Source organism: Clupea harengus, chromosome 8 (genome assembly GCF_900700415.2).
Source record: "Clupea harengus chromosome 8, Ch_v2.0.2, whole genome shotgun sequence".
Classification (NCBI taxonomy): domain Eukaryota; kingdom Metazoa; phylum Chordata; class Actinopteri; order Clupeiformes; family Clupeidae; genus Clupea; species Clupea harengus.
The window spans coordinates 19,351,152-19,368,311 of NC_045159.1; the positions used below are offsets into that span (position 1 = coordinate 19,351,152).

General features: G+C 45.7%; 1 protein-coding gene across 5 annotated transcripts; it reads left to right on the forward strand.

The window, feature by feature from the left end:
- The first annotated feature begins 612 nt into the window (after positions 1-612).
- On the forward strand, positions 613-15,506 carry zgc:77151 (uncharacterized protein LOC337153 homolog). 5 transcript variants are annotated; one of them, XM_031572229.1, is made up of 10 exons: positions 613-1,836; positions 4,062-4,322; positions 7,252-7,420; positions 8,058-8,288; positions 8,537-8,649; positions 9,394-9,541; positions 10,403-10,455; positions 10,655-10,752; positions 12,871-13,018; positions 13,465-15,506. In XM_031572229.1, exons 2-10 carry the CDS (start codon positions 4,131-4,133, stop codon positions 15,352-15,354), a joined length of 3,042 nt encoding a protein of 1,013 aa, XP_031428089.1. In that variant the 5' UTR covers positions 613-1,836; positions 4,062-4,130; the 3' UTR covers positions 15,355-15,506. The 5 variants fall into 5 exon arrangements, with proteins under 5 accessions (XP_031428089.1, XP_031428085.1, XP_031428086.1 ...); XM_031572225.1 differs by having other exon boundaries at positions 613-1,298; XM_031572226.1 differs by having other exon boundaries at positions 613-1,298; positions 13,468-15,506.
- Positions 15,507-17,160: the final 1,654 nt, after the last annotated feature.

The following is a 17,160-nucleotide window of genomic DNA, read 5'->3' on the forward strand; positions in this document are numbered from 1 at the left end:
TGTCTCTGCCCACTCTTTATTAGGCCATGTTTTCTTCATGCACTTCAGTGGCACACTGTATAGCATAATCAGCCAAGTCTTCACTAGGTACGTGTTTTTGTTATATGTTAATAGTTGCTCCTTCAAGGGACCCCCCCCCAACGAACAGCACAAAATATTTACTTCTCCTGAAAGAAACTGTCCCACCCTGATCCCGGCTGACCTAAAAGTGTGTATGTCGCTCTGTTAAGCGCAGGGGTAGCCTACACACTGCTCGGATCTTAATCTGCATCGATACCAAGAGGTGATATGGAAACTATTAGTGCACTGTCTTACCACTGGATGGCATATGCCTAGAATACCTATACCTTTCATACGGCTCTCTATTAATTCACCTAAATTCATTCGTCTAAATTATTAATCACATCTTAACATATTTTGCGAACCTAAGCAATATTTATGATATATGGCAACAGAAATGGACAGGCACTAAAACGTCCCTCCAAAAAGCCGAGCATGTACTAAAGACCAGCACGTGATGAAAAGAGGCTCATTCCATGTGCATGCGCCCTCTACTGGACAATACTGTAAACTTCATAAATAATCATGCTTTTATGTTGTATCATTTGTCCCACTCAAATATGACTTGTTAAATACAAGAAAGGAAGATGGAGATTTTCTCATCAACATTGATGCTTTATAAATAAAATAACAAGGATGGTCTCAGGCGTATATCAGAGGATTCCGTGATAAATTCCATAGGGCCTTATTGGTTTCCTACATTGTGGTGAGCCACGTGACGAAAGGAAGCCATATGAAAGTTTACCCGACATGTTGCAGCTTAATATTGTTCAATTATCCTGTGTTTGCGCAAGATCAACGACATTAATACATTTCTGGAGAAGAAACTATTGTATGCCCTATTTGCGGGCATATTATTATTATTATTTACAACAGGCCTGTAGTAATAAAGCTACTTTGGGTTTATTCAGTCGCATGCTTTAAAAAATAATGAGGAAGTTAAATGACTTAGCCTAACTGTGAATTGCCCACAATCCAACCTCTTATCAAGGACATGCGATGTTTATGCGTATTCTTTTAATCATTCCGTGTCGGCACGAATAGTGAGCTGTACTTTTGCAAACTGACTTTGGCCACACCTAAATCCTGTCCTATTTTCACTAAAACCGAAGGCTTTTCTCCTGGTGCATTTGTTTGTGTGCCGGTGAGTACCCGGCTGTGAAACATGAGAGGACTAGGAGGTACCAACGGGGAATAGGGGAATGCATAAGGCAGCAATGGAGCAGAATGGGTTACAGGTAACTCCAATACAAACTTTATTTTTCTATGAAATATTTTTGTAATTTTGTATTGTGTCAGAATGATAAACATAATCGATGGCGGGTGTATGAGCACACTGTTTAACAATTAAATTTAAGTGTAGTTTTCCTGTGATTTCGACACAATTTAAACTGAAGACACTGTATTGAAAGTTGTCAGGCTAACAAGACTTTCTGATATATTAGGCTAAGCCAAGTTTCAGTTGGCGAAGTTGCAACATTCATTTGCGAAGTAGCACACTGGTTTTGTATTTTAATCAAGCCAGAAATGTAATACGTTTCCGCAATATCAGTTGTTTATTGTTATGTCATTGAAATTCATCTTCAATATTTCGATATCTGTTAATAATTAATTTCTTTGTGTGTCGTGTCGAATACCTTACGCTAAGTTAGGTTCACTCAACCCCAACCCCCACTTATATCCCTCACTTGCTTTTCAAAAATAGTATCTTCCTCATGTTTTCAAACGTTAAAACAAAATGCGACAACTTGGCGATATCATCAAAACAGCGCAGTGGTGAGTTTTACCTTCCTTAAACTGAGAGCAATGAAATCGTAAACCTTGCGGTTGGTGGCACTGTAATAAAAATCCTTATGTCGTGAACTCAAATCTATGAGGTGGAGCGTTTGATATATCACTGCTAATGAAGAGTTGAATCTCGTAATGGCTGAATTCCTATATCTTTGTAGGGTATTTTATCGTGACTGATGTTGGTCATCAACAATTGACGTTGTTGTCCTCTAGAACGCTACGAAAAGCTACAATGTTACGTCTCTGCGACTGGATTAGAATGTAATTTTTGTTATTTTGTAAGCTTCTATAATTATTCGCTTTAACTCCCATGTATGCTTAAATCGCATGTATGGAGCCATGTTCAATATGGCCAGTTCAGTACTCGGAAATGATTTAATATCTTAGTTTTAACATTGGTCCCTACAACGATTTTACATTTGAGCCGACCCCACGGTCATGATTAACTTTTCTTGCCGATTGATTGGAATATCGCAAACATTTTTCCTGGTATAGTCAGCACCAAGGTCAAAACTGCGGAATTAAACATTGCTTTACCCATGATGACCACCCGGTAGGCAACGCTACGAAGGCCAGTTCAACTCTTTCAGCATTTAAACGTTTCTATTTTTCAATGGGCTACATTACATCGAGAAATGTATTCTTAACTTATTTTGTGGCTTTGCTGACTGTAGACTGAGCCGGTCTACGTTTCACCACTAGTCGGCCAATCGACGTGTGGATTTGCTTTGCCGAAAGCTACGGGTGGGGGGTGGAGGGATTTTGCAAGTGGGGGATGTAAAGATTATTTCAACTTTTCCACATGGGAAGCTAGGAGAACATCAGTCATTGCGGCCATGTTTTGGGCCTAAGTTTGGAAATATCAAGTAGACTGTACTGCACTCTGACCATCTAGCATTACAGTGTGGTGTGTAACCACAGAACATCAGATAATAATTTTGTGGATTATTTGCCATGTTAAGAAATAGAGTTGCCAACTTTCAGTGTGGACCCCACCCATACACACTAGTCCACTCTACACATACACTACACATACAAATCAATACTCAAATACCAATAATACAATATTAACATTTAACTTGCTATTTTCCTCCCAACAAACACAACTCCTATATGTTACTAAGTAGATTAATGCATTGGAATGTGTTTTCATACTTGTCCTACTCCAAGGTGAACGCTTTGTTTTCCAGATTGTTACAGGACGACTCGAAGCAAATCTTTCTTTGATAAGTCTTTAAACAGGATTTTTTTTAAAGAGATGTGTGTGCGTCATTCCTGGGCTGTTTTTGTAATAGATCTGCTAAGGCCGTCGCCACTGTGAATTTATGTGGCTTTGCCAGAAACATTGAGCTGATTTGAGAAGTGTATAGCACCCATTGGTGAAATGGATAATTTACATCATGTGTCCTTAGTGTGTATTAGTGTGTGGACAGGCTATGTTTGGACATGCTCATGTGAAATGAATGTGCTTTTGTGTCTTCTGTCAACCTATACTATCCAGGCAGATGAGATTAAACAGTGTTATATTTTTACCATATCTACAACTCAGAGAGACACAAGCTAGTCTCCAAAACTGAAATAAAAGCACTTCCAGCTATTGTTAGTCTGAGACAGGAAAAGAAGGGCTAATGGCAGACAGTATTGCTCAGTATATTGTCTAAGGCCTTGGCCTGACATGCAAAGCTATATTTTGAATATCAAGGCTGGGGACATTTTGAATATCAAGGTTGGAGGTTATTTCAGATAGTTTGATTTTGAAATCAGTCTCTCATGACCACTTTCCTACCATAGTTTGTCAAGACACTGTACATTTCCCCATTCCTCCATGCCCTATTATGGTCATATATGTCTCATTTCCTAGCACCAGCGCTTGATTGTAATTTGACTGGTAACATAACACACACACACACATTAAACAGTGTCTTCTTTAGCAGGGCTAGCAGTTTGTCAAGACTATTTAAAACCACAGCCTGTTACTTAGATATGTATTTATGTGTGCTGTTGTGTAGTTAAGACTCTCCTTTTCTTCCATATTGTTTGATTTTCTTTTTGTTTGATTTTCATCAATTTTTCTTTCTTCTATTATCTTTTGATATTTTCTTTAAAAAAAATGTTCTCTTTCTTTTATTAGATTTTCCGATCTTTCCTGTTCTTTTTTTCCCCTTGTCTTGTCTGATCTCGTGGCCTCTTGTCTCTCCTCTGCCCCCTAGTGGTTAGGTGCTCCCAGCTGCTTGCGAGGGTCCATTGCCTTCTACAAGTCTGTGAGCTCCCGCTCTGACATGGCGCCCCCTGGGCGGGACTGGAAGCTGGGGGGCTTCTACTTTGTGCGCTGCGGTCCCCAGGAACCCGTGTGCATCGCTGAGGTCACCCTGCTGTGGGAAGACCAAGCACAGCGCCACCTGTTGGCAAGCTCCAGACTCTACTTCCTACCTGAGGACACCCCCAAGGGCAGGACTAGGGACCACGGCGAGGTATGGGGGTGGGGGAATGGGGCGGTTGAGAGAGCACAGTATGTGTGTGTGTGTGTGTTAGGAGTGTTAGGGGTGTTAGGGGGGAGGGGGTTGGTGGCAGACAGTGGTAATGACCAATGCATGCTTTTGACTTTGTTTGGTTATCCTGTGAGGAAAGTATGAATATGAGACAGAAAACAGTGGAGATAGTGGATTTATTTTGGCTATTTGGGTGGTGGGAATAAAAACACCCATTTTTTCAGGTGTGTGTGTGTGTGTGCCCACCAGCATTGCATTCCACCCACTTCGAGTGCATTTCATTTTGTCTACGTCAAATTTGAACAAATATTTATATGACTCCTGAGGTTTTTGCAGTCCCTGGGCAGGCGGTCCAAATTCCACAGCCATCTCTAATTACTTCCCATTGTGATTAAATGGAAGGCTGGCCCCAGTAACATTACAGGGACAAAAGGCCTGTTGCAATAGATAGATAGATAGATAGATAGATGGATACTTTATTAATCCCGAAGGAAATTTAGGTAATCCTTCGGGATTAATAAAGTATCCATCTATCTATAATCTCAGTGCTGTTATACCTGCCCTGGTGCTGAGCAGCCGCTAGCACACGGTGCGCTTGTTGAAGACAGAGTGACATTGTCCCCACAACGGCACAGGCGTGTCCTGTATCACACTCCATTTGGAAATGTCATCTGTAGTTTTTCTGAACTCATGCCTGTCACATGATTCATTGCTGTGAAATGTCAGAAATTCAGTTTTGAATGAATGGCTGTTGATGTAGGATTTCAGCGAGGAGTCACTGGCTATAATATCACAATAAGATGTGTGGACACTGCTGTATTTTCGCATTTTGTGTGCGTTTTATTCTTGCTCGATTCCTTTGAATGGCATATGTGAAAATCAGTATTGATTCCTTTGAATGGCATATGTGAAAATCAGTATTGATAGAATCTTATGAGCACGCCAAAATTAAAGAACGGGCCGGAAGACGCAGTCAGGATTTCTGGAGTTTATTTCAGCCTGGAGACCCACTGACGTGTTGCTCAGAGAATGGCCTACCTGATTGCATAATGTGTTGGCATTTATACCATTCAGTCAGGTAGTAGAACAGTAGAATAGTTATATGCGGTTCTATCAGTCCCCCATATGAGCATTTCTATGCTCACACAAGAACCACCATGCAACAACCAATCAGAGTAGGAAAACATCAATATGCAGTTCCATCAGTCCCCCATAGGAGCATTTCTATGCTCACACAAGAATAACCATGTAAACAACCACCACCCATATGGAGATTCCTTCTGCCATGTGTGTTAGTGTTCTGGGTGGGCAGTCTCTACCGTGACAAGAAGTGCTGAATCAGGAACCGTTTCCAGAGTGGTCTTCCAAGCACGTGGATGGCAGGTTGAAGTGTACGGATGTCCAAGGGCCATGTATCCCTTGTGGCCATACGAATGTCAATAGTCCTTCCCTTTAGTGTGAGTGTGTATCTCTGGGGGAGGACAGTCCATCACCTTGATGCATGAACCCACAGCTCCAGGAGGCCAAAAAGCCCAAGGACACACAGAAACAGGGAGGTTCTGGTCGCGATGTGGTGTTGCCAGTTGTTTTTCCTCACTCCCGTTAGGCAGGGAGGGGGGGGGGTAACCTTCTCCTCTGAATGGATGTGAGGTGTTGGGGGACCTTGGGATTCCGAATTCTTGAACGCATGTACTTGTTCAAATGAACATCTCACATACAATAGTATGGGGGGAGAATCAGTATTGATAAAATCTAATGAACACGCCCAACTTGAAGAACGGACCGGAAGACGCATTCAGGATTTATGGGGTTGATTTCAGCGGGGAGACCCACTCTAAGCGTGTTGCTCAGAGAATGGCCTACCTGATTGCATAATGTGTTGGCATTTATACCATTCACGGGGGGGGGGGGGGGGGGTGGTGGTGTGTGAGACCTCACCCTATAGGTAGTGGCAGGAAGGGGAGACAGTGGGGTGAGGGGGTTCACCTGTGTGTGTGGGGGTGTGAGAAAATAGGACAAAAGGTGATAGCGGGAAGGAAGGCTATCTGGGGAAGGGGTTCAGATGCTAGTCGTTCAGATCTCAGTGAGACAGACGGAGTACACATCCAGGGGTATGTTACAGAATCAGATGATACAAATAACAGTAGAATAGTTAGAGTAGAATGTGGTTGTATCAATATGCTTCAACATGTCACTGTGGAAGAAAAACACACGTTCAAACACACACGTGCATGCACACGCTCACACACATGCACACTCTCACTCTCGTGTTTTATTGTTGCTAGTCACAACTGCCATGCTAGTCTAACTCACGCTAGTCTGGAACTAATGCTACTGCGACTCGTATGGGCGATAAGACACTTCCTTCTGAAGGGGAAACTTGAGCTAGTGTTGCTCAACAACCTCGCACAGCATAGTATCTGATAAAGAGGTTTATGTGTTATGTTTCATGACTTGTTGGCACATGCTCAAACTGACCTTACAACAAAATTAGAATTGGGTAGATTTTAAGGATGACATTGAGAGGTGACGAGGAATGTACGAAATGTCCCATTAATATTATTTCATTTTGTAATATTTACATTTTGACTGGCGGGTGTGTATATGATATCATATAACCCTGGTTAGAGAGGAGAGGTTTCATTTGAAGCACGCTCCCCTTGTGTCTTAGTTGCGAGATGACAGAACTGTCTCCACACTCATAACCTAGTTTGATATATGTAGATTTTCACATCAAAGCCAAATACACTGTCGTTGGTTGAAGAAGAAGAATCATCATATTTACACAGTTCTTTATGCGTTTAGAGCTGGTGGCTCCCGCTCGCTTGGCTCCGTTCATTAAAAACCTTAAAAACCGTTTACAGTCGAGGCAACCACTGATGATCCGATCCGTGTGTTGCTTGTTTGTCAGGACGAAGTGCTGGCGGTGTCCAAGCGGATCGTGGTTCGGGTGGAAGACCTGGCCAAGTGGGCCTGCACAGAGCCCCCCGTGTGGAGAAGAGGCGGTGTGAATGGAGACTGCATGTGTAAAACCACTTCCTCTTCTACAGAATCGGAACAACCAAAAATGAACACACAAGGTACATGCGTCTATATGCCTCTTTGTCTCTGCCGTGTGTGTGTGTCATAGTAGGTTTCTTCATTTGAAATAAATGTTACTGACCCGTGCATGTGGATGAATCAGGTTGGTCTGTCAGTACTCCAGAATGGCTTTTGGCCCAGTAAAAATGTCACTTTGGAGTTTCCTGTTTAAAAGCTTGACTTCAGTGTGGTCGGTGAGATGTTTAGCCATAATGACATTAGAGAGTGAACACCAATGTTACCTGGAAATAAAATAAAAAAAGAATGTCTGTGTTCACGAAATATTGATCAATATCGTATTGACAGATTGTTGTTGGTTCACTTATTCATGGCAATTTGTTTGTTTTGTTAACCTCAAATATAAGCAAACAAACATGTATTGAACCAGTGAACTAGTTTCGTTCTTGCGCAACAAGTTATTCAGTAATCTGGTAATGACCATCACTTGGGTGTTCTCTTGACGGCTTGTGGTGAAACCAGTTCTGTCATGGGTGTCTGTTTGTGTTTTATCCTCAGAAATTTGAACTAAGGTGGAGCTGCTAGGGATGAAAAATACCTGGGTACTATTCTTACTCTTGCTCTCTCTCCCTCGTTCTCTCTATCTCCCCCCGGTCTCCCCTTCTGTTCTCTGTCCAGATGAGGATGAGGGTGTGAGTGTGCGGGTGCTGAGCTACCCCCAGTACTGTCGCTACCGCTCCCTAGAGAAGCGCGTTCAGGAGTTGGGCGGCTGGCCGCAGCTGCAGGACCCCCACCTGAAGACGCTGGAGGAGATCCGCATGGTGCAGCAGGACACGCGCGTGCTCTACTGCCGGGACACCTTCACCCACCCCACGCTCGACTCCAACGCCAGCATCCTCACGCAGCTCGGTGAGTCAGGACGGCACCACAGCCACGCCACAGAAGGGCCACAGCAGCGCCAGATAAGGGTTACATCAGGGCCGTATCTGCAACACTGTTAGCAGATAGCTTACCCATAGCCATAAGAAAACTGCAGGGTCTGCAGAAGATGAAAAAGTTGTTGTTGATTTCTTTTACAAAACATTTTTGACATTCAAGACATTTTTGTGTTGCTTAATCTCTCTCTCTCTCTCTCTCTCTCTCTCTATGTACCTCAGGATACCCTTCCATCTGTTTGAAAGGAAGGCCTCGCAAGCGCAAAGGCAGATTTGGCAAAGTCCAGGAGCAGCCGAACACCCAGCCGTCAGAGTCATGGATAGAACGGATGAGTGTAAGAAGCATACTGTTGATGGCAGTCCTCTTAATCAACATCACATTGCTTCCTTTCATCTGTTTAGTAGAACAACTTATTACAATGTAATATGTGTCTTTTTTTAATAAGATGTCAGTTCATCACAGAATTCATTTTTTCAGCTATATTTTAAGATCGTATAATGATCCTTTTGATTTAGCATGACAACAGTATAGTCCACACAAGCTGTGTGTTTCCATGTCTCCCATCATTTGTCTCTGGACTAACAGTAGGAGTATGTGCTTGGCAGTGCATAGTACATGTCAGTGTGGTGATGTAGTCAGCATATGCCTCCTGTCTCCTCTGCACAGGATAATGTTCTGAGTAGCAAACATTGTGGTGTATGTTAGACAATTCAATGTGATTTCATTAAACAGCGCCAAAACAATAACATTGTCTCAAGGTGCATTCCAGAGCCTGTCTGCCCCCCCCTCCCCTGGAACAAGTAGAAAGGCAACAGAAAGAAAATGGAGGGGGAGGGGAAGGGGAAGGAGAGTCAGAACATGGCAGATGAATTCATACATTCATATGTTAGGGAGATGTTAGGGATATGAATGTATCCCTTGTAGCTAGCTCACTATGAAGTCACACATACACACACACACACACTCATTCACCAGACTTCAGAGTAACATGTGCATAGTGTGTGTGTGTGTGTGTGTGTGTGTGTGTGTGTATACAGTAAATGTATATATATATATCCCCCTTGTCTCCTCTGTGCAGGAGAACGTTCTGGGCAGTGCGGAGCAGCAGTGGGCCGGCGGCTGGCTGCACCACCCCGAGGAGCAGCTATTCCTGGATCAGCTCTTCAGCTTCATGGAACGACGCGGCTCCCCCATCAGCAAGGTGCCCAACCTGGGCTTCAAGAAGAGTGAGTGCCTTGTCATGTGTACTGGATGGGGGGGGCGGGGGGAGAGGCTTCAGGAAGCTCATGGTTGCGCTGTCAGGGGACTGGGGGCCCAGTGATCACGTAGCGTCAAGGTTAAAGGTTATAAGAGGGGAGAGAGAGTGAGGGTTTGTAATTTGTCTGTGGAGGGCCTGGAGAAACTGCGCTTTCAGGTGGTGAGTACGAGACTGACAGGGCAGCAGCACGTGACTACGTCATATCATGGCCATAGTGCACAAGGGTGGGGCACAAGTTATTTCCAATCTGTAACAGGATTGTTAGATCTTCTGTTAAACAAAAGCTAAACTGTGGAATGAAGGCACACATGTTGTCTTTGGTTCAGCATAGTTATGTCGAGCCCCTCCTCCTGCGGTTGGGTTAGAAATGTCACACCAAGTGCACATGCTAATTGTTTCCACCAACACCTTGTAAAGTCCCTTGTGTTCCCCTGTCTTGTTGTAGCATAGGGGAGTTACTCTTCCACCCTAAATATTACTGTCTGTCTGCAGTATAGTGGTTACTCTTCCACCAAAATGAAATAGGCGCCGATGTGGTCCTGTCGCAGTTGTATGGGGGGTTCAGGGTGTTCACTGATGTTGACTCAAAGTTCAAGAGTTAATGAGTGCTGGATCGTTAGTCTCCTGTTGACATCCCTCCTACGGTTCATATTCTATTTAATGTATGTATTTCACGTACTGATGTTTAAGTTATGCTTGTTTTAACCTTACTGGCATAACTTTGTAACAAAGCAATGCCATAGACATACACAACACAACAAATGCTTTTAAAACATATTGTACATTTGATTTATTTAAAACATGGGTTACTCTGTCTTCTACTCTACAGTTGACCTCTTCCTTATGTATTCCGTGGTCAAGAGGCTGGGAGGCTACGAAAATGTGAGTCAGCAAAATGAGACACACACACACACACACACACACACTGCAAACTGACACCACACACACCGCAAAATAGCTACAGAATCGGCCACCTGCTCATCTGGCTCTGTGAGGCCAGCTGTGCCTGTGCGTCTCATGGAGTTAGAGAGTGTGTTACAGTGAGTGTGTTGACTGAGTGTGTGTGTGTGTGTGTGTGCAGGTCACAACCAGGCGGCATTGGAAGACGGTGTACAACGAGCTGGGAGGAAGTCCAGGCAGCACCAGCGCCGCCACCTGCACCAGGAGGCACTACGAGAAGTGAGTGAGGATAGAACTATACTAATGTCACCACGAGGCACTACGAGAAGTGAGTGAGGATAGAACTATACTAATGTCACCACGAGAAGTGAGTGAGGATAGAACTATACTAATGTCACCACGAGGCACTACGAGAAGAGTGAGGATAGAACTATACTAATGTCACCACGAGAAGTGAGTGAGGATAGAACTATACTAATGTCACCACGAGGCACTACGAGAAGAGTGAGGATAGAACTATACTAATGTCACCACGAGGCACTACGAGAAGTGAGTGTGGATAGAACTATACTAATATCCTATACATCAGTTATATAGAACTATACTAATGTCACCATGAGAAGTGAGTGAGGATATAACTATACTAATGTCACCACGAGGCACTACGAGAAGTGAGTGAGGATAGAACTATACTAATGTCACCACGAGGCACTACGAGAAGTGAGTGAGGATAGAACTATACTAATGTCACCACGAGAAGTGAGTGAGGATAGAACTATACTAATGTCACCACGAGGCACTACGAGAAGTGAGTGCGGATAGAACTATACTAATGTCACCACGAGGCACTACGAGAAGTGAGTGAGGATAGAACTATACTAATGTCACCACGAGGCACTACGAGAAGTGAGTGAGGATAGAACTATACTAATGTCACCACGAGGCACTACCAGAAGTGAGTGTGGATAGAACTATACTAATATCCTATACATCAGTTATATAGAACTATACTAATGTCACCATGAGAAGTGAGTGAGGATATAACTATACTAATGTCACCACGAGGCACTACGAGAAGTGAGTGAGGATAGAACTATACTAATGTCACCACGAGAAGAGAGTGTGGATAGAACTATACTAATGTCACCACGAGAAGAGAGTGTGGATAGAACTATACTAATGTCACCAGGACAGGTTCCCTTACGGAAACACTGACATGGAGAGTGATTGCTCCCTACCCTACACATCAGTCATGTAGAACTGTACTAATGTCCTATACATCAGTTATATAGAACTATACTAATGTCTATTTTCCTCAATGTTTTCAATTCCACTGGTGGAGGTAATCAAAGGTGCAGCCTTTATTTAAATACCTCACTTTAATTAAATAACACTTTTTGTCAAATGCAGGTCATTTTGCCTCTTGGTCCCCCTAGCTCCAAAGAACTCTGTTCCTACTGTTTGTGAACAATCCCGGCTCTGTAAACAGGAAACAGACAATACTATTCCAGCCAATCAACAATGCTGTTTCAGGAGCACTAAAATCAAAGGCACTCCTAGGCCAGGCCATTTGAGGCCAACTTTGAGGCCTTCATGGTGTAATGCAGTCAAGCCTGTGATTTATGTTACCTAGTGTTCCTTAAAGCGCATTCTTCCCTCACTGAGATGGTGAAACCGCACGGAGGGACTAGTGTGTGTGTGTGTGTGTGTGTGTGTGTGTGTGTGTGTGTGTGTGTGTGTGTGTGTGTGTGTGTGTGTGTGTGTGTGTGTACCACACTGGTGTCCTCATTGGCTGCCAGGTGGCTAGATTTGTCCCACCTGCATTTGTCTTTTAAATAACACGCTACCTACCTACAGCAAGCCTGAGAGGCTGTAGGCTTGCACCAAACAGGAATTTCAGTCATGTGTCGCCATGGTAACCTCGGCTGTGTAATGCGATTAGCTGTATGAGACAAAACTCACTCAGTAGAAGGGGCATTCACGTCGTCATTTAGAATCAAAATCCCTTTTCACAGGGAGCACAACAATATGAGACGCTTCATATTGGAACTCTAAGAGAAGCTTTTTTTCCAGCTGAGAAAGAGGCGCTTTATCTCTGTGCTGTTCCGTGTCACGCAGGAATGTGTAGTCAGTACACATTTCGCAAGACGGTCACAACTGCTGTTTGTCAATGTGACTAAGATACTCATGTCGTACTGGTGCCCCTACTCTGTATAGACAGGCAGGTGGAGACAGGCTATCGAAAACACCTGGAAGAAAGTGTAGCTGTGTTCTACCGTGAGTGAATTAGGACCAGGGCCTGCTTAATGAATGACTGCAGTGGAAGTGTAGTTGTAGTGTGACGCAAAAGCTCATCACCCACCGACTGAATGCTCCTGTATCTGCCCCTCTTCCCAGGTTGATGCTGCCCTATGAGCAGTTCATGAACAGCGGCTTCAAACCCACGAAGGCCCTGGAGCCCGTGATCCCCATGAAGCCCATGAGGGGAAGGCCTCCCCTCCACCTGCAGAGAGAGAAGAGAAACCAACTCGCCTCTCCAGTGAGTGTCAGTCCTTGCTTTCACTCTTCTTCTGCACTCTACTACTGTCTGTATCGGTCTCTTCAAATACATGGGCACTAGATAAATAGGATAAATAAGAGGCATGAATGAGGGCTCAAGTCTGCTGTGGTCTGAGTGCAGTCTCCCTCCACACCACTAGGGGGGAATGTTGAGATTTCATGAGCATGTTAATCCTGTTCTCTAGTTAGGAAAACAGTTGTACTTGTTGAATTTAGAATATTGTACCAGTAAAAAAAAACTTCAGATTTTGCTTGACATAGCTGTCTTTGACATATTTAAATATTTTTAATAGTTAAAGTATTTTGCTGATGTACTGTATGTTTTTTAACTGTACATTACAATGACTGTATGGTCCTATTTTCAGTCTCCTGCTGCATTGTTAATGTGGGTTTGATAAGGTGGATTTGCTGGTCCCTTTCTCGCTGTCTCAGCAGGCAGTGTCTGTGGATGGTGTGGTGGTGCGTAGGGGAAGAGGACGACCCCCAGGCCGGAGGAAAGTCATGGCAGCCAGGGCAAACCAGGGCCGGCCCCCCCTCCAGACCAAACCACCGCTCAGCCAGGGGGCGCTGCCTCCTCCTCAGGCTCCTCTTGCCCTCCTTCCTCCCCCTGTTCTTCACGAGCAGAACAACAGCACCCCCCGCCAAGCTCAGGTCCACACCCCCATCTCCTCCTCATCCACAACCACTCCTCCTCCTGCCAACCCCTTCAAACCAGAGGAGGTGAAGTCGGAGCCTCAGGATCTGGTCCTCCCCACACCCAGGTCCAGTGGTCTCTCCCAAGTATCACCCAATGAACAAGTGCCCCCCCTGCCCAAGTCCAGTGGTCTCTGCCAGGTGTCTCCCACTGCTGCGGCAGCCGTTGTCGTTTGCGCCGGTGGTTTTGGCATCAGCGCTTCTCCTGCCGTGTTCAGCCCCACTAAAGGCCTGTGCCCACTGGACCTGTTCAGGACCCGTCTGGGCTTGGGCGCCATGGCAACGGCCGCTCGTCTCAACTCCACCCCCGTACCCAGCCTCCACCTGTCCCCGGTGGGTCAGCAGCAGGCCAGGCACTCTGCTTCAGGCAGCCCGGTCACCTCCACCCCGACTGGGCCGCCTAAGGACCCTCACCCCCTTCCCCAGCACCAATGCTCCGGATGTGTACCATCAGAGGAGCAGGGAACTCCGGGGGGTGGGGGTGAAGGAGCGGTGCGGTCGCGGTCTCCGCTGCCTCCTCTCCGGATCATTCCGCTGGAGCTGGACTGCAGCCTGCGGGTGCGGCAGCTGATGCGCAGCAGCCTGGGCTCCGAGCACAGGCACTCCTTCACCAAGAGGCTGTCGGAGGCGCTGGCGCAGGACCTGGAGTTTCCGCGGGCAACGCCTGGAACCCCTCTACCCCCTTCCCCGTCCTCTTCGCTCTTCACTTTGCCTTCTGGCTCTCCCACCTCATCTCCTCCTCTTCCTCCTCCTCCTCCCACAGTGGTAGCAGTCAGACCCCAGGAGGAGCAGGTTCAGCCTCTCAATCTCAGCAATTGGGGTGCAGCCAACCGGCCTGCCAGGGATGGCGAAGTAATATCACAGCAGCATGACGCCGAAGACGACGCCCTGCGGACTCCTGTTGCTAAGCAACCCCGGCTCAATGCAGACGGGCTTCCTCTGAAGGCAAACGGCGGCGTGTTCCGCTTCCCGCTGTTCCAGGACCAGCCAGCCGACCTCAGCCTGCCGCGCCGGGTCCGTGCGCTCCTCAGGGAGAACCGCCGTGTGGCCAGCAAGAGCCCAGACACCTCGGAGCCCATGGACACTCTCCCACATCCAGGGGCCGTCTCCAGTGGCGCCCCCTGTAGGGCTGGAGGCTCTCCCAGTGCGGAGGAGCAGGGTGATGGAGCAGGAGTGGGGAGCTCACTGGGCGTGGTTGAAATCGGAGGTGCGGATGTGACACTGGGAGAAGAGGACAGTGGGAAGAGCCGTGCAGAGGTGCCCAGCAAACAGCAAAATGGCAAAGGGGACAACAACACACAGCTGGCCAATAGGGTACAAGATGTTCAGAGGTATCGCAGAGTGCTAGCCAATGGGGATTCAGATGCTGAAAACGGCCATAGAAAGCTAACCAATGGGGAGCCAGATGCTCAGGCTTATGACAGAGCACTGGCCAATGGGGATCCAGATGATCAAGATGATCAAGATTATCATATGGCACTGGCCAATGGGGACCCAAATGCTCATGATGACCATAGAGCCCTGGCCAATGGGGAGCCAGATACTATGGGATCCTTCATTTCACTCATGTTGCCGGACTCCCCACCCCACAGCCAATGTAACTCTGTCAGCAACCCTCTTCTGAGTTAGACAAACAAACAAACAAACCAAACAACCAAAACCCCGAACACAATCACTCCTGTACTCTCCACACTTTCCACTCAGATGCTGTATGTGAACAAAGACACAATGTCTGTCATGCACACCAACATGGCCCCCTCTTTTTTGGGGGGGGGGGTCACCCTGCCTGAGTTTGACATCATGCTCCACATCTGAATGAAAACCCAGTCTGAGGCGATACCTGGCCTGTAAGAACTTGGTGCACTCCAGGATGAGAGTTTTCTGCATTACATTCGTCTATCAAGGGATCACGCGTCTGACTCAAACAATGTTCCATATTCCATTAACGCAACGTTATTTTTTTTATCTTGAGCAGAACCAGAGTTTCGTTGTCATTTTCAAACAGTATTTGTGTTGTTTTTTACCAGCCGATGGGTGTGTGTGTAGTTCTGTGGCGAGTAATATTCCTACTGAATTCTCTTACTCAGCATGTGGGAAGGGAAACACCTTCTCCTGAGCTGTACTGGTGCTGAGAAAGGACTCTAAAGCCGTTGTGCCTGAACACCTGTGTGTGTCTGTGCGTGTGTGTCCGTGCATCTGTGCGTGTGTCTGTGTGTGTGTACACAACCCCTCTGTGTGTGTGTGTGTGTACACAACCCCTCTGTGTGTGTTTGTACAGCACCTGTGCATGTGTGTGTGTACAAACTAAAGATGTGTGCCATTTTACTCCAGAAATATTTTTTTGTTCTTTTTCCTTCTTTTAATTTATCATCTGATTCAGTGTCTTTCAGTCCCCTCCGGGCGGGAGCGGTCTGCCCAGCTACTGTAATGCCTGTCGGTCTCGTTGTCTAACTTTGGGTCTCCTGATTCCTCTCTCTCTCTCTCTCTCTCCGGGCCTCCTGAACTGTATGGTTGTTATTTTTGTTTGTTTCACCTCAGTGTTTTAGTGTCCTCCTCTATTTATTTCACACCTCAATTAGAATTTTAATTGCGGGTCGAGTGACTTAGGGTATTTCCGTTATTAAATCTTCTGTGACGAGCATCGGTTGTTCGGCGTGATCTGTTTCCGAAGCCTTTTTTTTGGCTCTTGAGAAGCTGTACAATTATTTTCTTTCCAGATGGCATCAAAATTCCTCAGTAGTACTTGATGAAATACATTTGTCGTGCTTCCCAAGATGTTGCCTTTTTTGTATTTAAAGTTTATCCTATTAATTGCTAAATATTTACCTGATTATCCTACCTTTTATTGGAGATGGACATTTGTGCAAACGTTTCAAACATAGAACACAAGACTTTGTTTACAATCTCTTTGGCATGCCAAGACCGTAGTCGTTTTGTTTTATCTGAGATTTCTTCAGGTATACTGCACTCTTGCTAGGCCTGGCTTTTAATTAAAAAAAAGTTCTGATGAAAGTAATGAAACTGTTTTATGAAACGGGAAAGATGATTTCCGATGTCAAGTCCCTGGTCTTCCCTTGTTTTGTCTTGATTTGAACCCTTTTACGTTGGTCTACAGGTAACCTGGATATTGGTCTTCAGGGTCACTAACTACTGATGTTTTACTTGAGCATGACAACATGACCACCACCACCAGCAGTAAAGTGGAGTGATGACGGAGGAACGAGTCCTCTTTAAAACACAGAGCAAATCTTCCTCATGGCCTCCGGGGCTTAGGGCATAAATCACACAGTGACACACTCCACCCTTCCCCGCCAGGACCGTGACAGCGGACAGGAGCTCAGTGATGTGACGGAACACTCTTGGGGTGGCCCTCTTGTGCTCAGACTCCGCAGTGCTGAGGGTTTGGGGAGTTCAGTAATGAATGCATTTGGCCTA